This window comes from Tetrao urogallus (assembly GCF_951394365.1).
Source record: "Tetrao urogallus genome assembly, chromosome: 1".
NCBI lineage: Eukaryota > Metazoa > Chordata > Aves > Galliformes > Phasianidae > Tetrao > Tetrao urogallus.
In genome coordinates, this window is record NC_136813.1 from 56,670,157 (window position 1) to 56,689,363 (window position 19,207).

The 19,207-nt window shown below is 38.3% G+C and overlaps 1 protein-coding gene across 1 annotated transcript in view; it reads right to left on the reverse strand.

Moving 5' to 3' along the window:
- COL4A2 (collagen type IV alpha 2 chain) overlaps window positions 1–19,207 on the reverse strand; it is a gene marked incomplete at both ends in the record, with an annotated part of 138,034 nt that overhangs the window by 36,725 nt on the left and 82,102 nt on the right. Inside the window, 12 exons of the mRNA XM_079538305.1 lie at window positions 2,661–2,705; window positions 3,474–3,536; window positions 4,674–4,718; window positions 5,937–6,011; window positions 6,540–6,581; window positions 7,225–7,260; window positions 9,406–9,468; window positions 9,566–9,601; window positions 11,200–11,271; window positions 11,907–12,023; window positions 14,166–14,210; window positions 14,293–14,427. Of these exons, the coding sequence (XP_079394431.1) occupies window positions 2,661–2,705; window positions 3,474–3,536; window positions 4,674–4,718; window positions 5,937–6,011; window positions 6,540–6,581; window positions 7,225–7,260; window positions 9,406–9,468; window positions 9,566–9,601; window positions 11,200–11,271; window positions 11,907–12,023; window positions 14,166–14,210; window positions 14,293–14,427 (774 nt within the window). The remainder of the gene's footprint in view (window positions 1–2,660; window positions 2,706–3,473; window positions 3,537–4,673; window positions 4,719–5,936; window positions 6,012–6,539; window positions 6,582–7,224; window positions 7,261–9,405; window positions 9,469–9,565; window positions 9,602–11,199; window positions 11,272–11,906; window positions 12,024–14,165; window positions 14,211–14,292; window positions 14,428–19,207) is intronic.

A 19,207-nucleotide genomic window follows, 5' to 3' on the forward strand; every position in this document is an offset into this window, starting at 1 on the left:
ATCCTTTATGTGATGAAAATCCTACAAGGATCATAAGCAAAAGAAAGAAAACAAATGATCAAGCAAAAATCTCCATGCAAATTTTAAAAATAATGGGATACTTGTAATTTATAAGTTGAGCATTTTAGCACGTCCTGCTGTTTTCTGCAGGTTCATTTCCAGAATGGTTGTAATCACCAATCAGCAAGGAGCAGTGAGTTATTTACAAATTCACTCATGTATGCGAGCACAGAAGGCAAGCATTCCTTACAAAAAGCAAGATGATTAGGCTACTTTATTTCTGATTAAAATTCTAATAACAAGATGTTCACCAATTATTCAATCAAACGTCCCAAATCTACAGTTTTGCAAGCTTGCACATCTTCTGTCCCACCAATCTGTGGGGCTGTTTAGTTACGGAAAGTGCTGACATACCGAGTAACTTGAAGCACCAGGGCACAGAGTTACACATTATGAGAAGCACAGCCCAGTTCTGTTCCTTTTGAAACCAGCAGTGTATGTGCTGACATTTAATACCAGGTCAGGCTACCCCAGAGCCCATCCAGCCTGCCCTTAAACACCTGCAGGGACAGGGCATTCAACATGGAGGTGATGCTCCGTTTCCCAATGGGTTTTGCTAACTCTGCTCTTCAGGTTTCAGTAGTCTCAGTTTCATTAAGTCTCCTCGTGCTTCAGTGTTCCATCTGTTAGATCAAATCTACCTCTCATCAAAGGCTGGAGGGATCTGCTGTGGCACAGGCTTTTGTGCTGCTGCTGATAGTGCAGACAGATGGAGCATCTATACTTGCACATCCCCTTAGACACTGAAGGGTGGAGAAGAGAAAGATGTTCTCATTGCTGGTCAACAGCATGGAACTGTGAGGGGCAACTGGGGATTAGGGAAAGAATCTACACCAGAAGGCAGTGGGCATGGAGCAGGTTACCCAAAGCAGTGGACACAGCACTGAGCTTGCCAGAGTTCAAGAAGCCTCTGGACTATGTTCTTGGACATAAGGTCTGACTTTTGTTTATTTCTGGTGGGGCCAGGACTCAATGATCCTTATGAGTCCTTTCCACCTTGGGATATTCTATGATTCTATACAATGCATTCTGTCACATGAAGACATATTTCACATGCTGGAGATGCACAGAAAAGAGCAGATTTCATTGATGCTGATACAGAAAAAACAAGAATCTATGCATTTTATTCAGTTATTTTTGGGAACCTCTGCTCTCTACAGAAAATATTCATATGTACTCTGGAAAAGAACTAGTGTTAAAAAGGCGAGCTTTTAATAGAAAACAGTGGCTGGACTCTTTAACTGATACCAACTAAAGTAGTTTCACCAAAGCCAGAAGATCTGTAGAATTCACACTAGTTAGATTTAAAACAGCACCTCCTGAATTTCACAGTAGGAACAACTCCTACACAAAGTGAATATTTTCATAGTGGGCCCTTGAAGACGTTTACACAATTTTAAAGCCCTTGAAATTCCACAGCTCTCAGCAAGATACCACAAACAGAAGTGCATGCATCAGTGGCACCTACATGACAACCGTCAGAAAAAGTTAAGTACTAAGCATAAAGGCTCTTTACACTAGGTGGAGCTGGTGGTCTAGAAGTGCAGCCAGCAGCTTTCTGATTAAGAACTACTTCACCCAACGCAGGCAGACAGGGCAGCTATCCTCTCTTTTTAAAGAATCAAATCATTCAAAAAACGTTAGAAAAGGGGTTATCGTGAATAGCAAATCGAGCAGCTTATTCCCCTTCAAGCTTGTCCAAATCAATACACGTTTCACTAAAACTGTTGCCAAAACTTACTTTCAATAAAGGGAAGGCATCGAACATTTCTCACCAGAGCATGAACCTAAGTTGAGGTCAATCATTCGGTTTTAATGGACTTTGCATCGCTCTCTCCACATATGTATTTTGGATAGCGTATTCCCTTCCACACCACCAGGTTTTGTCATCAATTCAAGAGCTGCACAACTGTTACTTTTCATGTATCTTGTACTTTAAGTCCCTGTATTTCATGTTATTGCTGTTGTGCCTTGGTGGAAAGTCAAACGTGTAAACCAGTTGAAGATGGAGGAGCATGGGAAAGTCACACATCTCACAGTTATCTGAATATCTCATGGAATTAATTCCTAATGCTAATTGAAAAGGCCCTTTTCTGAGCATAAACAGAAAGTATGAGCTCTTCCTGGTCTGACAAAATGCAATTTTAAATATTTGGGTGTGTTTCCAAGGGGACAGAGATTTAACTGGTGTATTTACCATTTCTTTTTTTTTTTTTTTTTCTAACTTTTGATATCCAAAATGTACCACAGACACAGATCTTAATCATGTTTGCAGAAAACTCTTCAAAATAACAACTTTCTGCATGAGGAAGAAAATTACAGAAATCATGGTATTAATAATGGGAACAATGAAAATGACAGCTCATGATGCTTTTAAAACGTGGTCCTGTTGTAAAACAGACTTTAATTAGAGAACTGTTTTTTTTTTTCACACTCATGAGGAAATGAACTGACCCAAAATTACAATGATATTTGAATCCAGATGATGCTTGTTAGACTACAGTTGGTATAATTACATGCAGAATTTGTCTTCTGCAGTCTTCTTTTCAGACAGATTGCCTACATGTGTGTTGGAAACAACAGTTGTATGAAATACTTACTCTTTCTCCACTAAGTCCTGGAAAACCATCGTTACCAGGCAGTCCCTATGAAAGGACATTAAAGTTAGTAAAACAAGAAATGACATAATAACAGATTCTTTATTTCTTAGATAGAATAAATATGACAATTATTTTGAAAAAACAATTTAAAACTAAAACTTGCTCTTAGAATTCAGGTACTTTTTCAATGTGACTAATGCATGATGCAAACAGAAAATATCTGAAATTTAACCAGGTATTTAATTTTTATCTTCTTCTTAATCAATCAATTGTAAATTGAGCATGAAGATGCTAAGCTTTTAAAAATGTCTGAGATTTTTAAAAAAATGTATGCTGACTACTGTTACCCTGTTTAAGCACTTTAGAAACAATGCCCCCACAAAGCATTCATACATGCTGCAGGTAACAGTATTCACATTAGCTTTCTTCTGGGGTCAGTGGACTGACTGGGACTGGAGTCAAACTTGTATTTGTTAACCACAGTTTAAAAAGGGTTAGGGTGGAAACAGTGAAATGAAGTCCATCCTGCAGACCAGTGGAGGAGCAGTGGTAAATGAGCACAACTTTGGGTGAATGATGCAGGAGGGTGGAGGGTGGTGAGTCACGTGGGGCCCTTCTCCTGTTACCATTTTAAAAATATCATTTTTCCTTTCCCATATCAGGGAATTCAAAGCTGGCCACAACTTGGAAGACATGGGCAGAAGAGCTCTCATTTCTGTGGCTTATTTTTCTGTGTTTTGCTCCTAAAGACAAAGTCTCGGCTTGGACTTGCATATTCAGTAGCATGAATTTTACCTTCAATGAGCGACTCACCCTTTGTCCTGGGAAGCCCATTACCCCTTCTTCACCTTTTTCAGGAGTGAAGAGAAGTACACCCTGAGAAATATTATAGTCAGTTCAACATATTTCTACATGATGTGCCAAAAAAAAAAAAAAAAAAGAGAGAGACTTCATGGAAGCTAAACAGAAGAAGATAACATTTCAACACATGTATGATTTTATTATGTCTGCATGTAAGAGAACTAATGTCCTTAGAGTGTGACGTGCTTTCTTTATTACAATAACATGACCAGGACATTAGGGAGAGTACAGGTTTTCTCTCTTATCATCTCCTTCTGTATTTCTTCCGCAGCTGTGACTTTAAACATAAGTCAAATCAGCTGTATGACCAAGTAAGCAATCCTGCTTATGCCCTAACTGTAGCTTGAGAGAGCTATTTGGCAACAATAGACATGGTACTATCAGAAAAAAAGGGAGAAACATATCCCACTCTGTTACATCAGGACGAAAATCAGTGGTTTTCCTAATAGAGTCACAGCAAAATTCTGCATGCGTGAATTCTGACCAAGAGCAGGAAATCAGAATAGGAACTGCAGCAGGATTCAGACTGCAGCCTTCTCCCATAACCTCACTGGGAAGTTGACTAGACCATCTAAAAAAATAAAGGTCTGCAAAATGCCCAGTGAGGCATCCCTAATTGGTGAAGGCTGTATTTTAAACCACTCTGGGAAGTAAAAAAGAACCGCTCAATAACAAAGCTATTTAGACAGACTAGAGATTTCATGTGAGTTAACTAAACCACATTCAGTCAAGCTTGGTCGACAGCTCTAAATGATACAGCAACACATGGGATTACTTTCACAGTCAACAGACATATGAGGCCAAAAGTCTGCATGTGCTGGAGAGAATTTGGATAAAATTTTCATATGTTATTACTTAATGGAATTTAAAACAATTTTTAAACATAGTTGACCAGCAGTTGTAAAGAGATCTATTGATAGCTAAGGCTAAAATTAAAAAATGTGTGAGGGAAAATCTTATTTTGGTTAACCAGTAGAAGAATGATGGATTCTTCACTGTGGAATTCTTAGACATCATATTGCTGTTAAGGTTTTCTAAAGCATCAAAACTTGTGCTCCTGATAATGTTGCTCCAAAATTGGATCACATCCCGTCAATGAAGAATACACTAACATTAATTCTGATTTATTTGTTTCTGGTATTCTCCACTTACTGGAAATCCAGCTTCCCCTTTTTGTCCAGGCTCTCCTCTTTCACCCTGGAAATGAAGAAAAATGTTCAGATATTTTAGGCATTCACATTTTAATAACTTCTAAAATAACTTTTAATAACTTTTTTTTTTTTTTTTTAAATACACAGTGAAAAACGCTCAAGAGAAACACCACCACCCTTTTGCTCTTACTGGTAAACTTGTCATATGGAAAGTCTGTTTTCTTTAAAAAAAAAAAAAAAAGTGTTTTTTTTTAGTATATTTGATAATTTTCCTGAAGTTGTCTCTAGGGATTTGAACACCTTAGGATATTATCAGGCCTGTTTGTAAGATGCCTGGGTGAGGTGCGCACCTTATCTCAGATTTACTTATTGCTTATCTGTGAATTATCTGATCAGATGGTAGTAATTCCTTGAGGACAAGACAAATCACAACCTAATATCAACTCACTATATCTGTCTCTCCATTGACTATAAAGGCCATCCAGAGAAGTAGCTCATATGCAAAGACCTCTCCTTAGTGAAGGAAATTCCAGATTGGCACCAAGGACATCTTTAGATCTTTCAGTATCACACCAATTTATTTATCTGTCCGTAGAAATGCTATAAGCCATGTGAAGTTTGTATCGCCAAATTCAGGACTAAGGACTACTTACTGGTCTGGATTGGTGTTCAACATAGAAAATGTTTATACAGAGCATGAGAATTTCTGTTTCTAACAGAAATAAGAGATGACAATAAGTCATATCTTTCTGTAGAGGATTTATTCAACATGAATGGACAAGCCTTAACTGTAGATGTACAGACATCTGCACCACAGAGACACCTTACATACATACATACATATATATAAATGTACACAACAGCTCAGGTTGCTTCCATGAAGATTAGTTTCTTCCAGCATGATAATTTCATTCATCTTTACAGAGAATGAGATACAAAACAATTTTTCAGCTGGTATTTCTGCTTGTAGAATCAGAAGACATCAGTGATTGCCAGTAGTTGCATACCAGGGTTTATTTAAACAGAAAGAACAAGTTTGCTAAGGCAACTCTAGTCACTGTTTATGAGAAGTGCTTTCTGAGTAGCCACCATAGCTGCAATAAATACCTTAGGATTCAAGCTACAGGAAAGCAGCAAATTTGTCTTGAAGTACTAATCTCTTCTAAGCACAGTATCTAAAAGCACATTGCTATGATACTTTAGTTTTGATAGTGCTGGGCTCTCTTAATTCTTCTTGCACTTTGGCGAAGTATTCTGTACTTACTTTGTGTTTGTCAGTGGGGACACCAATCAGTTCTCTTGTGGGAAGCCCAGGTGGACCTGGAGGACCTGGGGCGCCCTGAAGGAAAAACATAAAGGTATGTCTACTAACAGTTGCAATACCTTGCCAAGTTGTTGGTCTGCACAGGGTGATGAGTGGAATGGAAGATGAATAGAAAAAGAGTAATGCAGATATTCCCCTGCTAAAAATAAATTTCTAAATCTCTAAATAAATTGATGGCAAGAAACAAATTCATTTTGTACTGGGATAAACAAATATGAATAGATACTTGCTCTTGCCATGTATGTTTCCAGAATAAGTGTAAAGGTTATTGCTTTATACAAGGAAGTCTGGCTCTATACATTTCATACTCTGTCTTGGTATAAATAGGGCACAGTTAGACCAGGACACACAGAAGTTAGTTCAGCTATGACATTTGTTATGCAGATTATCGTTAATTTCAAAGCTATACTTGTTTGTTTTTCCATTAAAGTCATGTAATAAAATCACAAATTAAGAGAGCATTCAAAATAGATTCCTCAATAAATAGCAAACAGTATCAACCCGCCCTTCTGTAGTTATACTAATTCATTAGTTTTCCTTTACCTGTTCACCTTTTTCTCCATAAAAGCCAAGACCTCTGTTGCCCTGCAAAAGCAATAGGTCAGGGTTTACAAAAAATACAGCTCTGTTTTCTAATGTAAAGTTTAAATTCGAACATTCTGAAAGGGCTTTTCAGATTTAGAATTCTGTCAGATGCCACTGAAGAAATGTAGTCAAGTAATTGTCTAGTTTTAACTTAGAGTAATTTTAGAGAACTGAAAAATATTTTCGTAGACCTAAACATTTAGATGACTTTAATTGAAATCTCATGATACTAATGTTAACAGACTTTGAGTCATTCTGAATAACAACCAAACACCTCTTTTGGAAATTTTTTAGTAGACACTAAATAAAAATACTTAGGTGAGTCAGAAAAATTAATTGATATGTATTTTTTTCAGCTGAGATATAGTCAAATATTGTACAGATGGCCAAGTTTCTCTGCTCATGGGAAGCCACTGTGACTACAGTAGCAAATAAAATCTGGCTCTAGAACTGGTTTAATTGTTTTGGAGCAGCTGATCCAGCGTAGGATTAACTTTCTGTGGTATGCAGCCAACACAAAAAGTCTTGTGCTACACAGCCTTTGGAGCAGCCTGTGGTTCTTTATTTTACTGCCTTCAAGTCAGTCTTGGATAAACCTTAGCAACACAAAATCAACAGTAATGACTTAGAAACAAAGACTTACTTGTGGTCCTTGCGGTCCTGGGGGCCCTGGTGGTCCCTAGAGAAACACAACAGGGGGAGAAAGTTACTTGTTGCTTGGTAATCAATGCATGCAGGAGCTCAGTTACTCTGTGCTGGAAATAAAAGTCTGTATTTGGAAGGCAGCGTATTCCTTAGCACTTAGTGTACCAACATCACATAAACAGTATCACTGCTCTGAAAAACACCCATCTAAGTCATACAATAACCTCTCCTAACAAAGTCTCCTAGCTTAGACATAATTAAATTCCATTTTTTATTTCAAGCAATAAGAACTTACGCTTTTGGATCCTGACTTGTTTTATGTTCATACCTAGACTAGACACAACACACTAGACTGGTGTTTTGATACAGCATCGGTGTGCAAAGGCTGCTGAACCAGCATTAGCATCTTAGATTACCAATTTAATGTTGTACAGAATGGTATCAAAGGAAAATTGTGAGACATGAAACTGTAACAAAGAAAATGCTGCCACAGTTTTACTGAACAAGTAGTAGGAAAGCTATCAATTGGAAAGACAACTTGCATTGCCTCAGTTAATTATGGTAGTTAACAGGCTTCAGTGAGCTCTAAACTCTTAAAAAAAAGTCAGTGGGAGAGGTGGGATGAATAAGAAAAAGAATTTACCATCTTCCAGAGAAGAAGATGGTGAATAAGAGGAATAATAAAAGAGAGCTGCAGATGGATCTGTCTACCTGCGGAGCCCCAGGGGGGTGCAACTTGGGTTATGAAAAATCAATCCCAACTTGCAAGAGTAAATCATAATTTTCTGGCAAGAACTGTACTTGCTATGTATTTCTATCCTGCTCTGTATCTTCAAATGAATAAACTATAGTCTTGATCTGTTTTGATTAGACAAGCAGTCTACGAGCCATTGCCTGATCTACAGGTAAGATGCACTGTGCAGGCATCCACATTGGAAGCTCTGCAGTAACTTGGGGTAGCCACATTCACCTTCATGTGGGGTCTAAGATTCAAGGACAGTACAAACCTGGAAGCATTTCCTAAGTCCTTCCCAAAGAAGAATCACAGCTTTAGAGATTACAAAGATGTATCAGTTTTGTTAAGAGTGGGAGATAGTGGGGATGCATCTACAGTGGCAGTGTTCAAAAGAGATGTTGCCATGACTGCATGACTGCAATCATGGGTTGCACCACAGTGTACAGGGAGAATACAAGTCATTGTAGGCTTTGTGAAGCTCATTAAATATAAGGATCCACTATAGAAAAACAGTAACTATGGAGATTTCACTTCAATAGGTCCCAAGGAGAAATATATGGCACAGCTTACTCCAGATGATATTACAGACACTGTGGAAAATGAACTTTGGGAAGGCTTAGCATGCTATGAATTTAGCCCTAGAATTTTTAAGCACTGTGTTTTTTTTGTTTGTTTATGTTGGTTTTTCGTTTTTTTCCCCCCCCCCCACAATCAGTGATATAGAGCAGATTTAAAATAAAATGTTGAAAAACAAGCAGGAAAAAAAACAAAACAAATGCTATGAGGTTTCTTACAGGAGAATAAAGCAAGCCTAAAAGAATCGAAGTTCACTGAATCTGAACATCTGCTTTCACCCATAAAATCATTAACCGTGGCAAATAAGAAATGTAGAAAATGATATATGGAGGGAACACAATCTCCTCAGAGAAATATTCAGCAGCAGTTGTCAACTCCAATGCTGTAAGCATTGACTTTTGACAAAGATGACTGAAAAAAAAGTTTAAAAATAAAATTGTTTTCTAAAAACTAATGAGAAAAGTTAACTAATGCTAATAAAATACCATTTACAAGCAGAAAGGCGATATATTTAGATTCTGACATCTTTGATAACTCACTGTGGAGGGTCACAGATACCTAAATGGGCTACATTCAATAATCTTTTCAAACAAGACACTCAAGGAAGTAGAAAAAAATGCAATATAAATCAAGAGCCTTGGGCAATACAAGGTGAAAGTACTGCAATTCTTTGTGCAATACTGATCTCTGTAGAATCAGTATCTCAGTGCTTTTTCCAAGGTTTTGTATCCAACTACAGATACTCATTACTTTTAAACCTCTTTTTTTCAGTTCATTTGCTACTTTACAGTCTAATATAATGGATCTTGCTGACATGATTCTTCCACTAGGATAATTTCCTACAGAAAGTATTTTAAACATACTTACAGGTCTTCCTGGTGTTCCTCTTGGACCAATAGGTCCTTGAATACCCAGTGTACCTGGAGCTCCCTTTAAACAGAAAAACAAACACACAAGCATCAATTAATGTTGTTCTGATGACAGTTTCTACTGACAATTTATTATAATTTGCTACAATACTACTTACTGGAAAACCAGCAAATCCTGGATCCCCAGGCTCCCCCTAGAGAAAACAAAGAAGTAAAAAATGCATTAAGCAAGATATATTAAATGAAATAAAATATTTTCTCATTACATTTTCTTATTACAAAAGGTATTTTAAATAATCATAACATATAATCTGTACAAATCCTTACATACAGACACATTCAATGAATATTTTGACATAATCTAACGTGTTTTATCATAGATAGATTTTATACTTTCTACATACAGTACAGTTGCAAACAATATATTTGGAGAGTACCAAATTGACTAGGGAAGTTAAGGAACCAAACTGCAAGGCTAAGATGGACAACGGACCATGTTTAGTTCATTTTGAAAGACCTAACCAGTAGCAGAATCAGAGATACAACGTTAGATGAAATGTACAAGACCATTTTTCATGAGTTGCATGGGAATTACCAAATCATTTTGATTCTCTTCTGAGTCACTGAAAAGCACTTGGAACATACTGTTTTCAGTGACCACATATTTTAACTGCAGTACATGTTGAAATGTTTTTGGAAATTGGATCCAAAAATGTTCTACTGCAAAGACTTTCCAACATCCATAAATAATGTGGTCTTCAGTCCAGACACTTTCAATCATTTTGAATAGCATCCTAAGTTTTTTTTATATGTAGTTTACTTGAGTTTAGTTAACGGAATAATTTGTGGAACCATTTCCTTTCTGAAATGGTACAGGTGCAAGTATCTATCTTCGACTGCAAAATACTTGAGCAGGTCTGTAATCATTAGTAAGTGCTAACAAGCGATCGGAACTTAAAAGTTTCTGAAAGGAGAAGATTCCATTAAAAAAAACATGGGCTGCTACAAGTATGTCAACAGAAAGATATATTTTGGCACTCGCCACTGGCACAAAATATATACAAATGAACTCAGCAGAGCCATTAAGTGCTCAGAACAGATCAGGTGTATGCTTTGTATTTAAATTTGTCACAATTTATACTCCAACAGTTAATATAAGCACTTATTATTATCAGATATTGTCAAATTATACAAAACCATATATTTGAAAAAAGATACAAATAATTAAAAAATAAGTTTTATGGATTAGGATGTGAAAGCATCCATAAGAATACTTGGAGTTTCCTATAGAACCAAACAACACATGGAAGCGTATTTTATCACAGGTTAACCAAATTCCTTCATGGAAGTTATAAAGAAAGGGTGATAACATCAAATAGAATCATTTAATGGACAGAAGTTGAACACAGGAATGACTCTGCCACAAATTATATAAAGGTAGCCATTGAATAAAGAAGATAATACTTGAAGCACAATACTTGAACTTGTATTTAAAAGCACAATCTTACAAAAGAATTTCAATTGACAGGTTATTGTATTTGCTCAACTGTATTTGCAGTCCATCCAGAAGGACGAGAAGTCCTCGCAATGAGTGGACATTACCTCCGTGAATATCAGATAGGCTTTGCTGTAATCAGAGAGCAGAAGCTGCCTGGAAAAACCTACAAAGAATCTAAGTGGGTCTCTGGGAACATTTCATTCAGAATGTGAGAAAAACTCACTCTCCACCATTTGTAACACCTTGCTGAGCATGGATTGCTAATTCATCAGTTCACAGGGGCTGCACACGTACCCGATGTCGGCTGGCGATGTCCGGCGGTAGCACATAGGGCTCCCCCTTCTGGCCCTTTGGTCCTTGAACTCCCTGGTTGTGAGCGAAAAAGGAGTAAAATCTCATGTTGTCTGCACACATCATCAGTTAAGAGTAATAAAAAATATTTGTAAGGCTTTTCATGAGTATGTACGCGTTACTGTTTAAAAGTAGAGACCGTGTTTAACTCTGGAAGTTTCTGATTTATAAACAAGCACGAACCCTCATGGTATATAAGAACATGGATTTAAGATACAGGGAGAAGAACTCCCTGTTACTGTGATATTACAGGAGCACATCACATCAAGAGGAGCAGCTCATCAGGGCTGACGTATGGACTAGTAAATCCAGGAGCTCCAGTGCTCACCTCAGCACAATCCTACCTACTGCTCCACAGAAAGCCAGTATGTTGGGTATGAGATAGGGGAGAAAAAAGTTACTTTCATCAGGAACTGTACAGTTTTCCTGAAGTAATCTCCCTGCAGGACCTGCATGACAGGTATAGCTCTGAGCAGACCTGTCAGCCCTAAGAATTATGGGGCATGTCTGTGGTAGGTCCACAAGGATGCTCGATGTTCTGCTAGGCCAAAAGGGATCTCCTGTTCCATCTGTTTCCAACACACACTTGTGTGAAATTCATTTCAGTAATCATCTTTGCTTCAGGTATTTATTTACTGTCAACTACTTACAATGGTACCAGGGAAACCAGAGTGTCCTGGTGTTCCTGGGTCACCTGGGTCACCTACTGTCCCATTACAGCCATCATGACCTGGCTTCCCCCTTGATCCTGGCTGCCCTGGATGACCCTGTTGAGGAAAAAAAAAGTGTTTATCTATCCATCTGTTTCTAGTTTTCCTTTTCCTGTAGTCACACAGTATTTAGACATTCTCACATTAAGCCCAAGGCTTGGATCCATGGGAAACTATGATTTTCAAAGAAAGAAACAGACAGTGCCTTTTTTTAATATAGCTGCAGCTTGAACCATATGCCCCAGACAGCATGAGTAGTGAAGGACCTTTCAGAAAGGGTAAGAAAGCTATGTTCAATACAGTCTCTGTTAAGCAGAGAACTAAGCCAGATGAAACTTCTGTGCAGGGAGTCACCAAGAAATGGGTTTGTTCAGAATTTCAGTGCTTCACGCTGGAGGAGTGGGAAGAAAGGTTCATTACTGGCTTTGAATAGCTTCCAAGCTAGGAAAAAATCAGTGATGTCTTTAGAGCTTGGTTGAGTGCCATGACGAAGCTGTAAGTACAGAGATGGGAAGAAACCAGACACTCAAACCAAGGCTGCTGAGGGCAATGTAGAAGCTCCACACTGAACCTCTGAGATACAGGAAAGCAGGGAAAAGTTACTCCTGCCTTATAATGGGTTTCCACTGCGCTACTGATGTTCACCTTAATTGCAGTTGCTACTGGTTTGTATTGGGATTGATGGGAAGAAATTCTGCCCTTGATCATCTTTCTTCCAGGAGGCTCAGTCAGGAAAAACAGAAACTAACATAAACAGAATACATTTATTTCTTCTTTGCTACCTAAAGCAGGTTTTATCTTTGCTTCTGCTCCCTTGCTTAGAAGAAAAAGAAATTTGTCCATGCCATTTCATAGCTCCATCAAGTACCTGCATTCCGCGCTACAGAACAGAGTCAGGTTCACTGCATCCTTCCTCGGTTTCTAGCCCCTAGAGACCCTAGATATCCTAGTACTCTGCTGTTGCAGTTCATATATGTGCCTATCTGCCTTCTGATGGTCAGTGTTATGCCTTGGCCTAGGAAAACTGGTTGGTGAACATAACCAAATGGGAAGGGCAAGGGGCTTGAAGGCAGCACACAATAAGCATGCAGATTCAAATAATATCTGAAGGTATTTATTCCTGACAATGCAATTGCAGAGGTTGTGGAAGCAGGACTAAGAAAGAAAACTTTCTCAGGTAGCAGTTGTTGTCCAGTCATAGTAATGCAGAGCTTTGCTGGAGAGTGATATGTTTGCAGGAGGACAGAGCACTGAAAAACAACTCAGTATGATGAAAATGTAAATGAAATTATAGGCTACAGAATTTTGTATAGGAATAGGAAAGAAGGTCTTCTGATTTTCTTCTAAGAGTGATAAGGAGAGAGAGGAGAGAGGAGAAAGCCCTGAAACTCAATACAGAGTTTTTCAGGAACAAAAAAGGGTGAAAGCTGAGTGGATGTGGATGTGTGGGTTGCAGAGCAAGGCCCTGGTGTCAGGGAGCACTACAAAGGAAACCCAAGCCTGGGAACTCTGTCCAGGGATTCCAATGACTCAGTTTTCTTTGTTATTTTATGACACAAGATATAAAGAAGTGTAAGCTGGGAAAATACTGTGCTGTGAACTTTACCCAGTTTTCCTCTTTGAATGTTTCACATTCATGGACCTGGACAATTTGTTCAAAGTTAGATACTAAACAGTTTTTTTAAGATCATCTCATGCACGCTGTATGAGATACAAACCACATAACAATGGTTACAATTATTGGTCTTTCTACATGCTTTACAGCTTTGAAATAATTAAGGCATGACCCAGGGCTGTCCTTCGCTCACAAGCCCAAGAGATGTGAAGTACTTATCTCACACGTTATTCCCATAAAAGAACATACTTTTCTGGGTAATCTCTAGGGACACAGGGAATTTCCTTCCTTTTTTGTCTTTTTTTTTTTTTTTACAAGGGGATTTCTCCATAAGACAAAGCAAACAGACCTTGATTATCAGAGGGAATGAGCAGGAGCACATATTTCATCCTGTTGTTGAGCATCTGCATTTCCACTTACTTCAGCAAATGCCCTTAGCTTAACACTGTGTATGTGGCTGATACAGAATTCAGACCAGACACATTAAGGTACAAAGGCTGCCACATTTGCAGCCTTTGTAAGGTACACAGTCTGCCATATTTGCAGTTGGTGGTTTCTTAAACATGAGGTAACCAGCTACTTACAGGAATGCCATCTGCCCCTGGGAAACCAGTGACTCCTCTTAGCCCCTAGAATGAAACAGCACAATTAAAATGATGTTCCATCCAGTACTTTGCTCATTAGCTAAAACATCTGATATTCAAAAGTTACCATTTCTCCTTTGGGTCCACTTATTCCCGGATGTCCTCTTTCACCTTTGTGACCTTTAGGACCTTGCAGTCCTGGGATTCCCATCAATCCCGGTGGTCCAGGGAGCCCCTGTGATCCAAGGTGTCCTGGCTGGCCCTGATAAAAGTAATAAAAAAGCATTTATTTAGGAACAGTTGAGATGCATGAAGCTCGGCTGCAGCTCAGCTTCCTTGCAGTGGAGTCAACCTCTTCAGAAGAAATGAAACACAGAACCTTTTTTATTCCAGTAGACCAGACACTTTGATGAAGGTAGACACCACACAAAGAAACTCCAACAAAGTGATCACGTTGTTCGGAAATGAAGGATCAAATCAATATTTGCTACATTCACTGCTACTCTATGAAAAAGGTGTTTTTTCTGGAATAAGCAGAATGACTTCTCAAGAGTGATTCTCAGTGGTATGAGACATAATCAGTTACACTCCAAGCAGTTAAAATATGCTTAACTGTGAAATCTGTTTATTGGGACATTTCTTACAAATGGAGACTGATATTTAATGGCATGAATTTCTGCCTGTCTGGGACAATACTTCTGTTTAACACTGGAGCCTGAAAGTGACTTGACACATATGCCATTAGGGCACCCACAAAGGTTGAGGGCTCCCTGTCATTAAAAGCTCCCTTCCAGCACTGGTTTGGTAGAACAGCCTTAATGACATTCTTAAGGCCACTTCAAACATTGTTTGAAAATCATCCTCTGTTGACTGCCAGCGTCACAAAGCTCATCACAGGGAGAAAAAATCATTTTGAAATGACACAGTGGTGGTTTAGGTACTGGGGCTGTGACAGTATGGCTGAGATCTGTGAACCAATGTATTTGAAAACTGTTCCAAATGCAGGATCAGCAAAGGAACTTATGCTTTTTGTGCTCTGGGGTACCCATTGCACTAATGACACTAACAGTAAGTAGCCACGGTCTTTTCTGAAGAGAGATGCTTAAATAGCACAAAGCACCATTTACCAAAACACTCTAATTAAACAGATTCTAATGAAAGTATTTTAGAAATGCAATTAGATTTTCACAGACCACTCCCCAACAGCACCAGTAACTCACGAAGCAGTAGAACATGAACAAGCAGATATGTATTTATACAAACGAACTGATGCAAAACTAACATTGTGGGATAAAATATATGGCACAGTTGCATAAAAATAGTGAAAATCTCTCCCATCCCACCTTCCTGGAGTAACTTACTTTTTTTTTCCCACTCACATCTGTGCCTGGAAAGAAAGACTTAAAAGATGTCCCTATCGAAGGACGCTTTGAATGTTCTGTGTTCAATTCCATTAAATGTAATTGAGATGGGAGGAATAAAAGAGGGCAGTGTGGAGACTCAAAGAAATGAACCTGAAGATATCCATTTTATTTGTATTCAGAAAGCAGTAGTCAAGCCAATGAACGTTGTTTTCTGATTTTATGCAAACTTTTATGCTCCTACTAAGGATAGCCCCAGTTGAGACACAATTCAAACATTTCATTTTCAACAATCTATATATAACTATATTTTATATATGCTGTAGTTGTCTTATCAGAAAGTCCAAAATAAATACCATGACTTAAACATAGCGTACTTCTCGTTAAAAGAAACAAACAAACAATCTACAACAACAGAAAAACAATCTATTTTCCACACTTGTTTTGTGAAAAAATGCTGTAACAACAGTTTGAGTACGTTTTTATATTTTAAGACCCATGTATTACATCAAACAAGTTCCTCCTAAGGAGATGAGATAACCAAATTCTGTACAAAACTCAGTGAATTCTTCTTTCTTGTAAAAAGTCTAGGAATGAGCCAGTATAAGGAATGAAATACATGTCGTTCCTCAGGGACAAGCAACCAGTATGGATCTCTGACAGTGTGGATCCTTTGCTATACTGTTGCAATTAATTTGACAGAACTGATTGTTTAGGAGCATTGCCAAAAGACAACAGGGATTTAAGTGTTTGAGCTGTCAGCATGAAAGATAATCTCTCCTGTGCTTACAACAAAGCACAACTTAATACAAGTTCCCTACTCCTAAAGTAAGCCTGCTCATGGGGATTACTGATGTTTAGCGGGCCGATGTCTTTCCATTTATCAGTTTAATAAATAGAGAAGAAATAAAGACACATATAAAACATGCTAATCCTGTTGACAGGAGACATGCACATCTGAGTAAGCAGCAGCTCATTTCCTTATGCCAGTCACAGCTGGCAACTGCAGATGCACCTTTCTCTACCTTAGCAGTTTTGGGTCTTTTAAAATCAGTTAATCTCTAGAAGTTACCCATGGAGGTGCAGACCCACATCTAGAACAGCTGCACTTTTCTTAGCTACTTGCCTGAGATAGAAAGCTGTTGATTAGAACCACTGGAATGCTTCTAAGCCACAAGATCAGGAAAAAAAACCCAAAAATCTTTTCTGATGCCACTTTTTGTTATCTACCTTTAAGTATAACGGGCTTGAGAGAGTACAAATGAGCATACGCTGCGGAAATGCCTTTTTAAGGGAAATAATGGGTATTTAATTCATTTTTAAAAATGCAGATTTTTAAAGTACAGTGTATCTATTCTTATGCAAATATCTAGTTAAAATATTCCATCATACCTATAAAGATGTAAGGCATAAATAACTTGAGACAATTTGTCCTTCCCTTATACCCAGATATGGAAAGGAACACTTAATAGTGATGAAAACATATCCTGCATACTTGCAAAGAACAGATAAAAATTATTCAAATTCAATTTTAGATATCTGAATTCAACTTAATTTTGAGAAGTTCTGAAGATAAACATTTAATTTCCTTCCACAAAGAAAGAAATCATGGATTCTGCATACTGAAAAGGTAGCGTTGTGTGGGAAACAATTGCCTCTCTGAACTGTGCCAAATATCATTTCCACTTGCACCCCCATTTTCCTATCCAGTATGAAGAAATAAGTAAACAAGGCATGGGAAACCAGGAGAGCTGGGCAATGCCAGCACCCCTTTCCCATGCCTTCCTTGGTTATGGTTGAGGAACTGGGGTTGAGGTAGATGGATAATTTAACATTATTTGCAATAAATATATGATAATTGATCATTCTGGAACTATCATGATGCTAGAGATGAAGAATTAGTTAATATCATGACAGTGTGTGGAGTTCTTCAGTCAGTTAGCATCCTGGCTTGTTAACTGAATTAGCTTTATTAACCTTAGCTAACTCAGACATGTCAGCTTTTCCTCTGCTCTCTTTATGTTAAATCTTTTGTTGAACAAGTATGTCCCTTTTTCATTAGCAAATGACCTTAGAATGCGCACTCTTTTGCAAAGGTCATTAAGGAGATTTAAGCAAAGACAATAAATTTGAAAGGTTTAGTCAAATAAAGCTTATTAGAGTCTGGAATTCCCCTGTGTGAAACATGCCATGCACGTTACTGCTCTGGTTGTGCTCCTGGAAGTTCAGAAATTGTAGAAAATTCTCCAAGGCCAAGAAATGATGTTTGGAATAAATTTCCAGGTTAAAAAAAAAAGAAAAAGGCAAGCATAGGGAAACATGATATCCCTGGCTGTTGTATTTTAGGTAACTCACAAAGCACTTCCTCTGGTGCTCTCTTTTCTTACATGATAAAGCAATGCAGAGATGTGTTATGGCCCAAATGGCTCTCCAGCAGAAGACTTTGCATATTGCTGGGGGAACTGGAACTCTTCCACTCTTCCAGTATGCAGAGCATGGTATCATTGCCACTTACTGCCACAGGACTAACAGGCTAGGGCTGTGAGGCTTTTGGTATTCTGTGGCAAAGAATATCAGAGTGAGCATGCAAAAAGAAAGGGAAAAAGTGGATGGATGCAATGCCTTATAGACCAACAAAGATTTTTACATTCCTCTTTGCTCTTGTTATAAAACTTCCTCTAAAATTCAGATGAATTTACAAAGCTGCCAGTATCAGGACATACTCCCAAACAGGCAGTCCCTGCCTTGCTCCTCTGGAGACTCCAGCTGACTGGAAGAGGTCTCATACAATCCCTGTGGCCAGCACAGTCATGTGCAAAAGCTATTTACAGGGAGGAGCAAAGGTCAGAAATTTAGGAAGCCTGGAGGAAATCTTCCCAGAAAATATTTGCAGTGTTGTATATACATCGTCCCTTGTCCACTGACGTGCATGAAAGAAAATGCTGTCGGGGTTGTCATTGAATTTAATAACTGTATTTTGCAATTCAGTCCCAGTGGACTTAAGAAGATCCTGAACAGACTTTTAGATCTGTACTGAATGTTCGCGTATTACAGCTTGAACTTTAATTTCCAGTTCTTTTAAGAACCAGCCAAACGAAAGAGATGTCATGTTGCAATACTTTCTTCTTTCCCATTTACTGCTAAATTTACATGCGTAAAGGAAGGTGTGTCAATTTTGAGAGCAATCAATTTTTTGGGGTGCTATAGAAATAAAGGCACAATGAATGACAGATCCTGTTCCAAAGATTTTAAAACACAAGATTGATCATCATGAATTGCCGAGAAACTCACTTACCAGTGTTTAGATATGAAGAAAGGAGAAAAGTAGTTATCTGCAGTAATGAAGAAATGGACAAAGCCAGAATTACTGTGGAGCTTCATGGTCATTGAGCCCACACCACTATATTACGGACTTTTATTTTGTAACTGCTTATTTTGTACATGGAATGTGATGATTCAGTATTCCCCACATGAAAATGACCCTTGAAGGACATAATTTATTTAACAGTGGACAAGAAGAAAGGAGGTTAATTCCCTGACATTTTAGAAAGGTCATTTGTGAAAGGACAAGTTCACTTCCTGCAGGAAGGGGGATCTGACTGTGATGGACAAGAGGGAGCTGGGGCTTTCGTGAGAGGGCTCAGTCTGGCACAGTGACCACAGAGGATGGATGGGTAAAGG